The 15,879-nt window shown below is 37.8% G+C and overlaps 1 protein-coding gene across 1 annotated transcript in view; it reads left to right on the top strand.

Moving 5' to 3' along the window:
* ankrd50 (ankyrin repeat domain 50) overlaps positions 1-15,879 on the top strand; it is a 113,711-nt gene that overhangs the window by 30,929 nt on the left and 66,903 nt on the right. Inside the window, exon 2 of the mRNA XM_063046543.1 lies at positions 12,122-12,351. Within this exon, the coding sequence (XP_062902613.1) occupies positions 12,122-12,351 (230 nt within the window). The remainder of the gene's footprint in view (positions 1-12,121; positions 12,352-15,879) is intronic.

Here is a 15,879-nt window from a genome sequence, read left to right as displayed (position 1 = left end):
GAATTCTGTATGTTCAATTGTAAAACGTGAAAGCTGTACTTATGTAAATCATGGGAAAAATTTGTATTGATACGAATTGTTTGGAATTTGCATTGCCCTATAAATGAATTAATGAATAGCGTACCAACACCTATTAGAACCACTGATGTAATATTAACGCGCTGTAGGGTTTCACTGCTAATGTAATGGCTTCTTTGTAATGTTCCCTGCTGAGGTAACGGTTTCTCTGTAGCAGTAATGTTTGGGTTATGGCTGGAGGTAACAGGATGCATGTTAGCCAGTAAGAGATTGTTGCTGTGTCTTGTCAGTCTGGAACGATGTTTTCTCGTGGTCTTTTGTCGAGGAGAGATGAAGAGGGAGGACGCATGTGGAGAGAGCTGGTAGACCACCGATGGTGTGGACTGGGATCTGAGGGTCCGAAGGTCGGTGACACTCGGAGGAGACCGATGGTGGAAGAATGACTACTGAGTGAGCTCCAACGTGACTTTGACTTGACTTGGGCCCTTTTTTTATTTTCATTACTAACCCTATATTCATATTAAGATTCATAACGTTCAATCATTTAATTGCATATGGCGTACTATCTGATACCTTGCATTGTGGGTTTGTAACTGGGAGTACATTACACAGCATCCACTCAAACACGATTACCCAGTTTGGCGGGGCCGAAGGCTGTGTCCCTAGATGAACACGAGCTGGGCGAGCCTGAGGGTTACATAAAATTAAAACAAATAATTGGCTGTGAGACATAAATGTTTTGATCAATAATACTGGACACACTTTTCTTTCTGAATACTACTGGGTGTATCTTATAGATTTTAGGCTGCTGATAATGAAAATCACCATGGAATTTCTTTATCACACTCCATTTTCTCTTGAAATCACCTATATTTGTTATTTCAATTCATAATTCAAATCAATTCAAAAGTTGCCCACCATGTAGGCTGAAAAGTCTTTTACCTAGTCCAGGCATCCTTGGGTATGTTTGGGCAGGGCAGATGCGGCATGGCAGGACAGGTTTTAGAAAGGTTATAAAATCATTACGCACACACCATTCTGTGCATTGCATTTACATGTATATTGGTTTGCGATCACATTGATGCACATGTGCTATACACAGAGCAATTTGGGTGTACTCATTAAAAAAAAGTAATTGTATTTTCAGGACTACTTGCAAAATGTCTCGCCAATACTGCAACAGCCACAATAGTTTCTGTTATATTTGTGGTGAGTATATGCTTAAATCTCAAATATGGAGCATGACTCCTCTTGTTAAGAAAGCCTATTAACTCTTGGTGTAAAAATGGGCTCCTCATATTTGTTGCACAACATGCGCTGTCAATCTTAAGGCTGTGTTCCGAGTTACTTGGAAGTCAATGCCTTTCCTGTCCTGATGATATGGCGAGAGCGAGCAGAAGGCTCATGTGACAGACTGCTACTTCCATCTGACCAACGTATCTGGATTCTCTGCTAAAAACAAGAAATCCATTGAGTGACCAATCTCTCTTCAGCCATGTGTCCTGTGCCACACGATGATAGTCTTCCGGAACCAAAGCTGAAGCCACTAGAGACATGGAGTCTAGAGGAGGCAGACAAAGATCCCATGATGCTTGAGCCAGGAATGGAAAACATCGCTGATAATGATTACTGATTTTGAACCCTTTATGTTAAGTGAGCCTCCCTGGTAACTCAGTCTGAGCTAAATGATCTGGTCAGAGACACAGATTTGTCAAAGGCAACATCAGAATTAATGAGTTCAAGACTGCAAGGATAAAATCTGCTGTCACCAGACACAAACATTTCTGTGAAGGATTTCAATATTTGAGACAGATTTTTCCCACAATGACTGACACTGAGAATAAGAAAGGCATTTTTGTTGGTCCACAAAACAAGTAGATCATCAATGACAGTTAATTCAAAGAATTTCTAGTGGGACCGGAGAAAATCATTTGGAAGGCATTCAAGGATGTTGTTGAATATTTTATTGGCAGCTACAGAGCTGGTTGACAATGTGCTTCAATCATACAAAACCACGAAGTGCAACATGTCACTAAAGATTCATTTTCTGCATTCCCATTTACCTGCAAATTTTGGCACTGTCAGTGATAAGCATGGTGAAAGGACATTGCGATCATGGGGAAACTGTATCAGGCAACTGGAATTCATCAATGTTGGCTGATTATTGTTGGACACTTAAGCGAGAAGCTTCAGACACTGAGTAAAAACGAAAATCATCAACAAAACATTTTAGCTTAGTTGAAAGTGTCAGCCATTATGCAATTAAGTGCATTATATTCAATAAAAGTAAATTTCTTCTTTCTCCAAATTCCTATGTGATAGAGGTAGACTGAAGTTAGTGTTCAGCTTTTAAGTGGTCTATCATAAACAAAAAAAAATAGAGGAAACAACACTTACAAAAATAAAAACAAATGCTGTCCAGTGTAACTGATAAAACTTGCGCAAATTGAACCAAAGGCTAAACCAAAAAAATTATGCTCAGAGCATAAGATTCAGCAATCAATATGCAGAATTCCATGTTTTGTGAAAACATGTTCTTAAACCTACTTGTCTGTGTTATAAATGAAGTTTCTATGGTTTTATCAGTTTGGTATAAAATGTCTTGGTTTTCTGTTTCTATTATCTGTAGGGTCAAACTACTTTAAGTTGATTTCAGCATTGAATATTGAAAGAGAAACACAATGGAAATATTAAATCCACCTTTTAGATTCCTTTCCTGAAAGAAAAATCAGCTACATTTTATTTGTATTTATCATGTTAAAATTTATGTATTTTAAGTTGCATATCCTGTTGGTACTGACTGCATAAACAAAAATGTTCAAAGCAGTATCTTAAGTGAACAGACAGATGTTAATTAATGATGGCAGAATAAAGTTCTTTACATTAGCAAGGTGAAGCTGAAAGGTGGATGAAGGAAAGAAATTATAAGTAATCAACTTTATGATGTGAAATATGTGCCCTAATCCCTGCATTACCAATACTTATCCTAATCCTACTGAGCAAGGCAGATTTATCCTTTTTTTTTACACCAGCCATTTTTGCCTGAAGCTGAACAATTGATGTTAAATAGTGGGTGGTTTCATCCTGTACAGAAAAGGATCAGCAAAATCAAAACTAATCACATGTTCCGTTGGAACAGTTCATGTTTTAGCTAAGCAAAGCTGGACCAAGATATAGTGAGATATTGATAGGATACATGTAAGCTAATACAAATAGTGCACTTTCTCAAGATTTATTTTGTCCCTTGGTCTCAATGTTAATTAAATCTATTACACATTTCCCTGGTGGATTTGTTTCTGTTGGAAGTATATTTTTTGGCAAGATCATCACAATGGAGTTAGATTGCATTTTTGTGATATCTTTATGCAAACATTTCAAAAGAAATGCTGGATAAATACGGTCTACAACCTTTTAACTTTTCCTTCCTACCTCCTTTCTCACAGTGTGAGTTGATCCAGTTTATTAGATCTATATCATTCTTGTTTGAGCTGAGTTAGCAAAAATAGAGACAAAATCTACGTTTGTAGAACTTGCTTCTTGTCCAGATGGTTTTAAAGAACAGCTTATCACTTTAAGATGCTTCAATTTGCTGAAAAACTGAAGATCACCTTGTCATTGACATAGCTAATATGAAAAACAAGTACAATACTGAAAGCATACCTTTTAATTAAGGTGTTGGTTTATTCAGTAGTTCATATTTTATTTTCAAAATGTCAGTATTTTTCTTGAAAGAACAGAGTGGAACTTTGACAAGTGGATTGCATAGTACTTAAAGATTCATAATTTTCAATAGAAATAGGTTGTATTAGAAATCTAATTAAATATATGGTTCCTTTTTATTTTTGTAGCGGAATACACATATCAGAGTCGAGAGTAAAAGTAAACATTTCAGTGAAAGTAAGTTTTTCACTCCCTGTGCAAGTTAGCTTCCTTGTAAAATCTTTTTCCCCTATATAGTCACTGCATTTGCATCTATTTATTTATAGTAACAAATCTTCCCTAATATTAGTGGCAAGACCAAATGTCTGCAGTATCTTGCATGAATTTATTATCATTGAATTTTTTTTTCAATTTTTTGCAGATGGCTGAAAATTTTACTGCTAGAGATTTATATTTGGGTTATGTAATATATTATTTTGCTTTTAGCCTCTGCATGGGATCATGGAATACCATAATACAGAAGGTTAGTCAGCTCATCATGATGATACTGGCTGAGAAAGCCATTAGGCATATTTTCACTTTATTCCTTATGATTTATGGCCTAGCAAGTTTCCATCCACCCAGCTATATTTGAAATATGTGTGTTTCTACCTCCACCACCCTTCCAAATGAAATTTTCAAACCCTTTCCAATCTCTGGTGGAAAAGCCTCACCTATCTCTACATTAGTCCTTCTAACAATAACTTTTAAGTCTATGTTCCTTCTTTTTTATTCCTCTCATAAGGAAAACTGAGAGGAATCAACACAAACTTCTAAGGAAGTAGAAGAGCTGCCGTGCTTTCTTCATAATGGCCTTTACATGCTGGACCCAGGATAGAACCTCTGAAACGTTAGCACTGAGGAATTTAAAGTTGCTGCCCTCTCCACCTCGGATCCCAGGAAGAACTGGCTCATGGACCTCTGATTTCCTCCTCGAAAAGTCAATAATTAGCTCGTTGATCTTGCTGATTTTGAGTGATAGGTTATTGTTGTGGTACCATGCAGCCAGATTTTCAATCTCTTTCCTATATGCTGATTTGTCTCCACGTTTAATTTGGCCAATGACAGTGGTGTCATCAGCAAATTTAAATATGGCGTTGAAACAATGCTTAGTCTCACAGTCATAAATATAAGGTGAGTAGAGCAGGGGACTAAGCACACATCCTTGAGGTGCATCGGTCCTGCTGGAGATTGTGGAGCCAATGTTGCTGGTAATACAAACCGACTGGGGTCTGCAAGTGAGGAAATTGAGGATCCAGTGCACAAGGAGATATTGAGGTCAAGGTCTTGAAGGTTTTTGATTAGTTTTGAGGGGATGATAGTATTGAATGCTCCTCTGCAGTGATAAAGAGCATCCTGATGTATGCATCTTCACTGTCCAGATGTTCCAGGGTTGAGTGACGAGCCAATGAAGTGGCATCTGCTGTTGAACCATTGTGAGGGGAGTTGCTTCTCAGGCAGCAGTTGATTTATTTTATCATCAACCTCTCAAAGCACTACCTCACAGTGGATGTAAGTGCATAGATTGGTATGAGATTAGAAGAAGACACAAAGAGACTTCGCTGTAATGCAAGTAAAATAATTACACAATGTAAAGTAGAAAAATGTGAAGCTATTCACTTCAGTGGAAAAATACAAAAAGCAGTATAATGGTCAGAGCATCAAATTGTTGGTTTTTTATTGAGACCTGGGAGATCTTTATACATATCACAAAATGGACCTGGGAAACAGGAAGACAAGTAATCTTTTGACTTTATTTCTAAAGGTTTGGAATATATGAATAAAATACATCTTGCTGTAATCACATTGGTTCCTGGTGAGATCACAGCTAGAGTCCTGTGCACAGGTATGGTTCTCTACCAAAGGAAGTATGTACCTGCAATTGTGGGAGTGCAACTGAGATTCAGAATATTGATTACTGAGATAGAGGGTTTGTCCTAAAAGAGATATTAATCAAACAGGATCTCTACTCTCTAAAATTCAGAAGAATGGGAGATAAGCATAGTAACAGAATAAGGAGAGGTGCTGCCTCACAGCTCCAATGATACAGGTTAAATTGCGATCTCTGGTGTTGATGGTGTGGAGTTGCTACCTTCTCCATATGATTGCACGGTTTCCTTCCATGTCCCAAAGATGTGTGGTTTGGTAAGTTAGTTTACCACTGTATATTGCCACTGGCTTGTAGGTAAGGGAAAGAATCAGAAGGGAGTTGATGGAAATGTGGGAAAAATGAAATGGGATTAGTGCAACTGGGTGCAGATGATTGGCATCGACTCAGTTGGCTAAGTGACTTGCTTGTATGCAGTTTGACTTTCTGTGGGGTTTAATAATGTATATGCATGCAAGATATTTATCAAGCTAAAAGTACAGGTATGCGTCATTTAACATCAATGATACGTTCTGTGAAATCGGATGTTACGTGATTTGGACGTTGTGCGAACACCATAAAATCCATGTCATTAGCAATTTCTCCATATCCGATATAGGTCTCTCTCACGTTTTCGTAAGCCTTGTAGTTTTCAGTGAAACCGATCCTTTAATAGCTTCGAAAATTTTTTCTTTGTTTTTCAGGATTGTCGTGATTGTCGAGTGCGGCATGCCTAAATCCCAAGCATTCACTGGTTTTACACCTTCATATTGTTTAATAACCTTTTGTTTCACTTCCAAATCGATACTTTTTCTTTGCCTCTTGCTGCTGCTATCACTAGGAGTGGTTTTGCTGCGTTTGGAAGCCACGTTGCACTTTACGGTAATATTTTTGAAAGAAAATTAAACAGAGATAACGTGACTACACTCAAGAGATGCGCAATACACGAGATTGGTTACGTCCGCCACGTCACGTTCTCCAATCGGGACTATGGACGTTGTCCGAATGGACGTTAAGCGGCCCATAACCCACCTGTAATGGGTTAGAACTGATTATTGGGAAGAAAGTTATTTATCCAGGAGTTATTACATTTTTGGAGATATCAACCCAAAGGAGCTTTGGAGGTTTATTTCTGAGTATATTCAGCGTGGGGATCAATAAATGTTCGAATGTTAAAGGAATTGATGTATAAGCTCTGGGATAGGAAAGTAACACTGATGTAAAAGATTAGCCAACATTTTATTGATGGAGATTTGTTTTGAGGGGCCATGTTAATTACACCGTAGCTCCAATAAGGTATTTTAGTAGGATTGATGGTTAGACTGCCTTGAACAGAACACATCAACATTTTGTTTATAAACATTACTTACTTCCTCCTGTGCGTATAGTTCTTATGGAAAGTGTATTTATTCAGTATAAGTAATTCAGATTGTAGATCAGCTCCATCATGGGCACTAGGCTCCCCATCATTGAGGATAACTTCAAAAGGCAGTGCCTGAAGAAGGCAGCATCCATCATTGGGGACCATCACTATCCAGGACCTGCCCTCTTCTTATTACTGCCATTAAGAAGGATGTGCAGAAGCCTGAAAGCACACACTGTATGTTTTAGGAACAGATTCTTCCCTTCTGCCATCAGATTTCTGAATGGTTTCTGAACAGTAGCTCACTATTTTCATATTTTTTTGTAACTTACAGTAATTTTTATGCATTGCACCATATTACTGCCCCAAAGCAACATTTCACGACAGGTCAGTGATAATAAGCCAGATTTTGATTCTGATTCTGAAATAAGCAATATAAAAATGTTTATTTTCAACTTTTGCTTAGTTTCCTGAAAACAGATCTGAATGGTTGTTTATTTATCAACATACTACATTGAACATACATAATTTATGTGGGATTCTAAGGGGTTATAATCTGCATTCCTTTTACTTGTGTCATAGGGCACAAAACCCTAAACTAGTAAAGTTTTCAAATACTGGAAGAACTGTGTCATACTCCTAGTAAGTAATCATTCATTGCTGCAAGATCATTGCCTGTATGCTGCTGTGCCTTGCTATTTGTTCCAACTTGCCTCTGGGAACCCAGCTCAGTATAGGGGCTGCTTTGACTCAGATGTCCAATTGCACTCACAGAACTGCCTTGGCAACTTGCAAGCCCCTATCCTCTGACTCATCAACTGAAAATGTTTCAATATTTGACATTTGCAGTCAGTTGTATTGACTGCAAATGTCAAATATTGAAACATTTTATGAAGAAATAATTAAAGATATTATAGAAAAATTACATTCAAAGCACTATGAAATATATGTGCTACAATTAATTGAAGACCTGGAACTAATTTTAATCACAAAAAAACACTTTTTCTTGGCAGCCAATGACTTGTATTCATTTGAATAGGCCCGCCTTTGCATGTGCCTGAGTTCGGAAGAGTTTAAAAGACCTGTTGGATGGAGGAGTCTTATCAGAGAAGCAATAGCCTGCTAATACAAGATCCGCCTTGATATTTACATTGATTTTTCAAAAACACTATGACGTTTAGTGATATACAAAGCAGTTTGACAGTTATGGATTTTTTAGCACAGGAAGATGCAATTATAGTAGTTTCTGGAAAAACACATATTGGCTCTCTTTGCTACTCCATCTGTAACTATATGAATTTCTTACTTTTAACATTTTCCTCAATTTCATGTGCAAGTATCACCACTGAATTTCTGCTGAATTACTGTAACATTCTGACAGTTAAAATGCCTTTACTTCCCAGGAAAGTCATGAATAAGATTTTCTCTAATTAGAGCTGTGGTGCCTTACTTCATAGAACAGCACATTACAGGCCCTGCAGCCCACAATGTTGTGCCGACCTCAAACCCTGCCTCCCATATAAGCCCCCACCTTAAATTCCTCCATATACCTGTCTAGTAGTCTCGTAAACTTCACAAGTGTATCTGCCTCCACCACTGACTCAGGCAGTGCATTCCACGCACCAACCACTCCCTGAGTAAAAAACCTTCCTCTAATATCCCCCTTGAACTTCACACCCCTTACCTTAAAGCCATGTCCTCTTGTATTGAGCAGTGGTGTCCTGGGGAAGAGGCGCTGGCTATCCACTCTATCTATTCCTCTTATTATCTTGTACACCTCTATCATGTCTCCTCTTTTTTGTCTTTAACAGCAAGAATTTAAAATACACAGGCATCTTGGGTTACAGATGACCTGACTTATGGAAATCTGACTTTACGCAATCTCTCCCATAGCATTTTTAAGTTAGAAATAATAGAAGAAATGTTTAGCAGCGTTCGTTGATGACTAGATACAGTACATGTTCAATTTGTAAAGTGATGGTTATTGTTAAGGAAATATTTGATTAAGTGAATTTATTACATTCATAGGTAGAAGGATGCAATATGGATAGCTATAGAAAAGGGATCAGTCTGACTATTGAGAAATTGGCTTATGCACTGTTATCTGAAAAGGAACCTTTACATAAACTAGGCATGAGCTTTAATAGTTACCTCAACAAATTTTGCAGGCATACTTGTCACCGACATGCCCTCTATTACTTTGCACCCTTACTCCTTTTCGTAAATTAAAGCGTGCTGCTTTCCTACTTTTGCACATCTGATGCATGGTTATTAATGTGAAATGTTGACTCTTGTTTCTCTTCCCAGAGATGCTGTCTATGTTGTGTACTTACTTGTACAGTGGCATGCAAAAGTTTGAACACCCCAGTCAAAATTTCTGTTACTGTGAATAGCTAAGCAAGTAAAAGATGACCTGATTTTCAAAAGGCAAAAAGTTAAAGATGACACATTTCTTTAATATTTTAAGCAAGATTACTTTTTTATTTCCATCTTTTACAGTTTCAAAATAACAAAAAAGGAAAAGGGCCCGAAGCAAAAGTTCGGGCACCATGCATGGTCAGTACTTAGTAACACCCTCTGTAGCAAGTATCACAGCTTGTAAACGCTTTCTGTAGCCAGCTAAGAGTCTTTCAATTCTTATTTTGGGGATTTTCGCCCATTCTTCCTTGCAAAAGGCTTCTAGTTCTGTGAGATTCTTGTGCCGTCTTGCATGCACTGCCCTTTTGAGGTCTATCCACAGATTTTCGATGATGTTTAGGTCGGGGGACTGAGGGCCATGGCAAAACCTTCAACTTGCGCCTCTTGAGGTAGTCCAGTGTAGATTTTGAGGTGTGTTTAGGTTCATTATCCTGTTGTAGAAGCCATCCTCTTTTCATCTTCAGCTTTTTTACAGATGGTGTGATGTTTGCTTCCAGAATTTGCTGGTATTTAATTGAATTCATTCTTCCTTCTACCAGTGAAATATTCCCTGTGCCACTGGCTGCAACACAAGCCCAAAGCATGATCGGTCCACCCCCATGCTTAACAGTTGGAGAGGTGTTCTTTTCATAAAATTCTGCACTTTTTTTTCTCCAAACATACCTTTGCTCATTGCGGCCAAAAAGTTCTATTTTAACTTCATCAGTCCACAGGACTTGTTTCCAAAATGCATCAGGCTTGTTTAGATGTTCCTTTGCAAACTTCTGACGCTGAATTTTATGGTGGGGACGCAGGAAAGGTTTTCTTCTGATGACTCTTCCATGAAGGTCGTATTTGTGCAGATGTCACTGCACAGTAGAACAATGCACCATCACTCCAGAGTCTGCTAAATCTTCCTGAAGGTCTTTTGCAATCATACAGGGGTTTTGATTTGCCTTTCTAGTAATCCTACGAGCAGTTCTCTCGGAAAGTTTTCTTGGTCTTCCAGACCTCACCTTGACCTCCACCGTTCCTGTTAACTGTCATTTCTTAATTACATTACGAACTGAGGAAACTGCTACCTGAAAACGCTTTGCTGTCTTTTTATAGCCTTCTCCTGCTTTGTGGGCATCATTTATTTTAATTTTCAGAGTTCTAGGCAGCTGCTTAGAGGAGCCCATGGCTGCTGATTGTTGGGACAAGGTTTAAGGAGTCAGGGTATTTATAAAGCTTTGAAATTTGCATCACCTGGCCTTTCCTAACGATGACTGTGAACAAGCCATAGCCCTAACAAGCTAATTAAGGTCTGAGACCTTGGTAAAAGTTATCTGAGAGCTCAAATCTCTTGGGGTGCCCAAACTTTTGCATGGTGCTCCTTTCCTTTTTTTCACTCAAAACAAAAATAATACACTAATCTTGCTTAAAATGTTGAAAAGAATGTTTCATCTTTGACTTTATGACTTTTGGAGATCAGTTCATCCTCTACTCACGTAACTGTTCACAGTAACAGAAATTTTGATCAGGGGTGCCCAAACTTTTGCATGCCACTGTATTTGTTTTTCTTGCTCACAGGTTATGTATTCTCTTATTATTATGACATAAATGGAAGTCATCTGTCCCATCAGGTCTATGTTGGCTATCAATCCCCCACTTATTTCCCTGTAATGTGTTCTCTTAACATGCTCACTAGCTCCCCCTTGATCCTCCTACCATCACTTATACGAGCAGTAATTTACGGTACATAATTAATCTACCAATAAGCCTGTCTTTGGGCTGTAGGAGGAAACCTGAGTACCTGGGGGAAATACAGTTTACAAGAAGGAAATACAAAAATTACAAGAACCTGCAGACTCCACTGGAGGTCAGGATTGAACCAAAGTCACACTAGACCTGGAGGCAGAATTACTCCCTGTTGTGACACTATGCACCAATTCTGTTTGGCACATTTCCCTTCATTGTTTTTATTGTTATCATGGGCAAATGTTCTGAAATAAATATGTATTGGTCCTTTAAGATTTGTTTTGATTTGTGAAAATATTAATAGCTCATATCAAATATTGCAGCACAAATTCCTTAGCTGCGTTGGCCATGCACATTGATGACACGGGCATTTAATAACAAATTGGATGACCCTTTTCTTTTAAAATAATCGGCTTCCTGATTTTCTTCTCCTAAAGGTAGATAATCTGTGTGCAACAGCAATATAAAAGTAAATTATCATAGTTGCTAAATAAAAACAGAAGAAGCTGAAGTACTCAGTAGGTCCTGTGGCTTTGTGGGTGGGTGGGTAGGGATAGAAAAGAAGAGCTGACATTTCAGGTTGATAAAGCTTCATCCATCAGAATCCAGGCAACACATGGGTTCATCCATTTTGGTAGATATATAAAGTAACTATTTGTCTTACCCATAACATTCAAGTTGAGGTGTCTAATTTTCTTGGGAGAAAACTTACCAATAAAGTGAACCTGTTTGAGTCTTCTCCATGGGAATTTGAAATTATTTGTAAAGTATTCAAACACAGAATTTTCACTAGTTTGTGAAATACTAATTCTGAATTAAATACACCTATGCATACATAACAGAATTCAAATGTTTACACTAAGGTAAAAGCACCTACCCAAGATGTGCCAAGTTGTGCTATGTTGGAACAAAATTTTAAAGGGATAAGATTTTTTTATGCTTCAGATGTACCAGTGAAAAATGTATAAATGTTTTTATTTCACACTTAGTGATGGACACTGGCATTTAGTAACATTTCTCATGTCTCTTCATTTCAGGTGTGTACTCTTACCACTCTTGGGAATAAAACCTCCTCAGCAGAATCTCTTTATTGTTGTGGACTCTATTGATGAAGGCTGCAATTATGCTGAAGGAGAGCAAAAGCCAACAGGCTTGACACGGACTATTGCAGAGCTTCTAGCATCTCATCATGAGTTTTTCCCACCATGGCTGATGCTTGTCTGCTCTGCCAGAAGACAAAGTAAAATGGTGACAAAAATGTTCACAGGTGAGCTTGTTTTTCTTGCCCATTCCTGCTAATAATATAGACCGCATTAGTGTTGTGTGCCAGTGCACATTATCTTGAAATAGCCTTAAATGTATTGTATGATTGTAATTTGCCAGTTAGACTTCCCTTTGAATTTATGTAGGTTTCCTCCTTCAAGATTCAAGATTGTTTATTGTCATTCTTCTTTACACAAGTGTAAAGAGAAAAAAAAACTATTGGTGTGTGTATATATGCTATCTATTTTAAAATGGTAAACACTTGTTGAACTCGTGTGGTTGGTGGACTTTGTACTTGGAATGTTTCAAGGAGATCACAATCTACCCATATTTTGAATTTGAGATGACGATGGAGAGTAATTTATTGGATTACTATCTGAAAAGTTACAATTTTAAATTCCAGCCCAAGTTGCCTTTCTTGTATTGAATAACACACCTTTATAGGTGAAATAATTTAGTAGACAAAACATTTTGTTGCCCTGTGGCACTGTGTATCAAGCAAGTGGAAGGAATGACACATGAAATTGTGCTGGAACAGTGCACTTCTACATACAAGAAAAAGAACAAGTGCACTAGTGTATTTATACTAACAGTGAATAAATAAGAAATGCAATTGGAAGCATAGTTGTAAAAATATAAAAATACTTATTATTTACTTTGATATGGAATTTTTGGGATAATGTCAATGTTTCCATTAACGGTCACAAACATTACCCTATATAATTAACAATAATGTTCATGTTTCCACTTGTCCATGTCAAGAAAATAAAACATTACAGCACAGGAAATGGCCCTTTGGCCCACAATGTTGTGCCAAAACAATTAAATTAGTAATGAAGTGTCCAGTTAAGGTCGTCTTTTTCCTGCACAATAACCATATCCTTGCATTTTCTGCACATTCTAAGAGCCTCCTGATTGCCCAGTCAATGTTGCCTCTTCCTCACCACAGGCAGTGCATTGCAAGTACCCACCAAGAAACTTGAACTGCATATCTCCTTAGAATTTACTCTCTTTCAGCTTAAATCTGTGCCCTCTTATATTAGACTTTTCACCCTGGGGGAGAAAGGTACTGGCTGTCTTCTCTATCTAATGCCTCTAATAATCTTAGAAACCATTATTCGATATCCCTCAGCCTCTGCTGCTTCAGAAAACATAAATCAAGTTTGCTAGCCTTCAGTCTAGGCAGCATCTTGGTAAAACTCTTCTGCACTCTCTCCAACATCCTTCCTGTAATGGGGTGTAACTTAGAGTTTTATAAAGCTGCAACATAATTTGCCACCTCCTGAATTCAGGTTTTCGATAAATAGAAGGAAGGGTGCCATAGCTTTCTTTCCCATCCTATCAACCTGTGTACCCACTATCAGGGAGCTATGAACTTGGACCCCAAGTTCATTCTGTACATGAGCGCAAGATGGTTTTCCTAATGCCTTTTTGATTTTTTTTCTGGTTTCCTTATAATCCTCAAAGGCTCTGTTTGATTTTAGCTTTTTAAACCTTGCATATGTTTTCTTTTACTTCTTGACTAAATTTACCAATTTCCTTGACATTCAAGGTTCCTTTACCTCACTATCTTTGTCCTTCCTTCCATACTGTTCTCTACTCTGTGCTTTTGGTCTTTGAATACCCCTACACATGTCAGATGCAAACTAGGCTAAAAACAACTGTTCCCATTTAATCTTTTTAGTTACAGCCTAATACTCATGTAATTTCCTTTGTTTTACTTTAATATTCTTCTACAAGGTTCATACAAGGCCCATACTTATCCTCATCTATAGTTAACAAAATTTAAGGAGTTGCATTCACTGTTCCCTAACTATTTTCCAACTGAAAGATTAGTCACCTGACCAGTTTCATTGTCTAACATAGGTCCAGTATGGCTCTTCCTTATGTAGGGGGAGGGGCTGTAATATAATCCCATTAGAATGATTACACCTTTCTTATTTTTGTGTTTTACCCATATAACCAATACAGGTTCAAAGGATGAACCTTCTTTTAGAACCTCTGAGTGAAACTGTGCTATTTCCTTGATTAATGGTGCAACTCCGTCCCATCCGCTGCGTCCCCCAACATTCCTTTCTTACTTATATCTTGCAACACACATCAAAGTTGCTGGTGAACGCAACAGGCCAGGCAGCATCTCTAGGAAGCGGTACAGTCGACGTTTCAGGCCGAGACCCTTTGCCAGTCCTGACGAAGGGTCTCGGCCTGAAACGTCGACTGTACCTCTTCCTAGAGATGCTGCCTGGCCTGCTGCGTTCACCAGCAACTTTGATGTGTGTTGCTTGAATTTCCAGCATCTGCAGAATTCCTGTTGTTTACCTATATCTTGATCTTTTCTAGTACATCAAAACCCTGGAACATTAAGCATCCAGCTCTATCTTTCTCTCAACCAAGGCTCAGTTGTGGCCACAACATCGTGGTTCCATACACTAATTCATGCTCTTAAGTTGATTACCCTTACCCATAACACTCCTACTATTAAAACACACACTCTTCAATCTGTTCATCCCAATGTGTCTTATTACCTTACTCCTGCCTGTTCCTATTGGTCATGACATCTACACTCATTTCCTCCAGTTTCTGACCTGGTTCTCTGGCTACCACCCCTCTTACCCTCTCACCCTCTGTAACAGACAGAACATAGAGTAGAAATAGAATTAATAACTATCATAAACTCTATGTTTACTTTATTAACTGTACCAGGCAAAGTGCAAAAGTCTACATTCAAATTTATATCATCTCGCAATGAAACTGGTGTACAATTGTGTGCAATTTTTTAGTGATCTCGATATAAAAGAATCTTAAACAGCCCTTTAGGCACAGAAAATGATTCTTGCCCAACTGCAACACCATAGTTGAATCTATTTTATGCTTTTTTTCCTGTCCATGAATGAATTCTGTTCAGAATAATTGTGTTTTATACTATCATATGCTGTCAGTTGATTTATTTCATGGATATATATCATGCAGGGGTTTACAAGAGTATGTGATTCCTGAAATATGATCATTTCCTACTTGGAGAGACATTCCCATGATATAGGATTTTTGATCATTTTCCTTTGGGCTGAGGAAATTACTTTCTCATCATGATTGTTATTATCAAAAAGCATTTGAAATGTACTCATGGATACAGAATTTACAATAAATCAGAGGAGGTATTTTTCAGGGTGTGTGAATGTAAAATTCCAAGCCAAAATTATATAGCTACAAATTACCTTGCAAACACCTTTTGAGATATACTGTATGCTATATGTGTTGACCCGTTTTTTGGCTTTGGACAGTGTGAAATAATGTAATCTTCAGTTTCAATATCAGAAGCAAGCAAGTTAAGCTTTTGAAGCAAATTAGTTTCCTTATCTCAGAGTAATTCAGTCATGCAGTCTGATTGAAAATGATTGAAAGGTGGTTATATGATGGAATGTTTTGAAATCAATAATTTCATTCATTAAGGTCCTAGTGTAAAATTCATATTTGTAAAATTTACATGGAGTTACCAGCTTTATCGTTGAACCTATTTTTTTTCTTCTTCAAG

The sequence above is a fragment of the Mobula hypostoma genome, chromosome 4 (assembly GCF_963921235.1).
Source record: "Mobula hypostoma chromosome 4, sMobHyp1.1, whole genome shotgun sequence".
Classification (NCBI taxonomy): Eukaryota; Metazoa; Chordata; class Chondrichthyes; order Myliobatiformes; family Myliobatidae; genus Mobula; species Mobula hypostoma.
The sequence above is the reverse complement of the archived record's forward strand: the minus strand, read 5'-3'. Positions and strand labels throughout refer to the sequence as shown.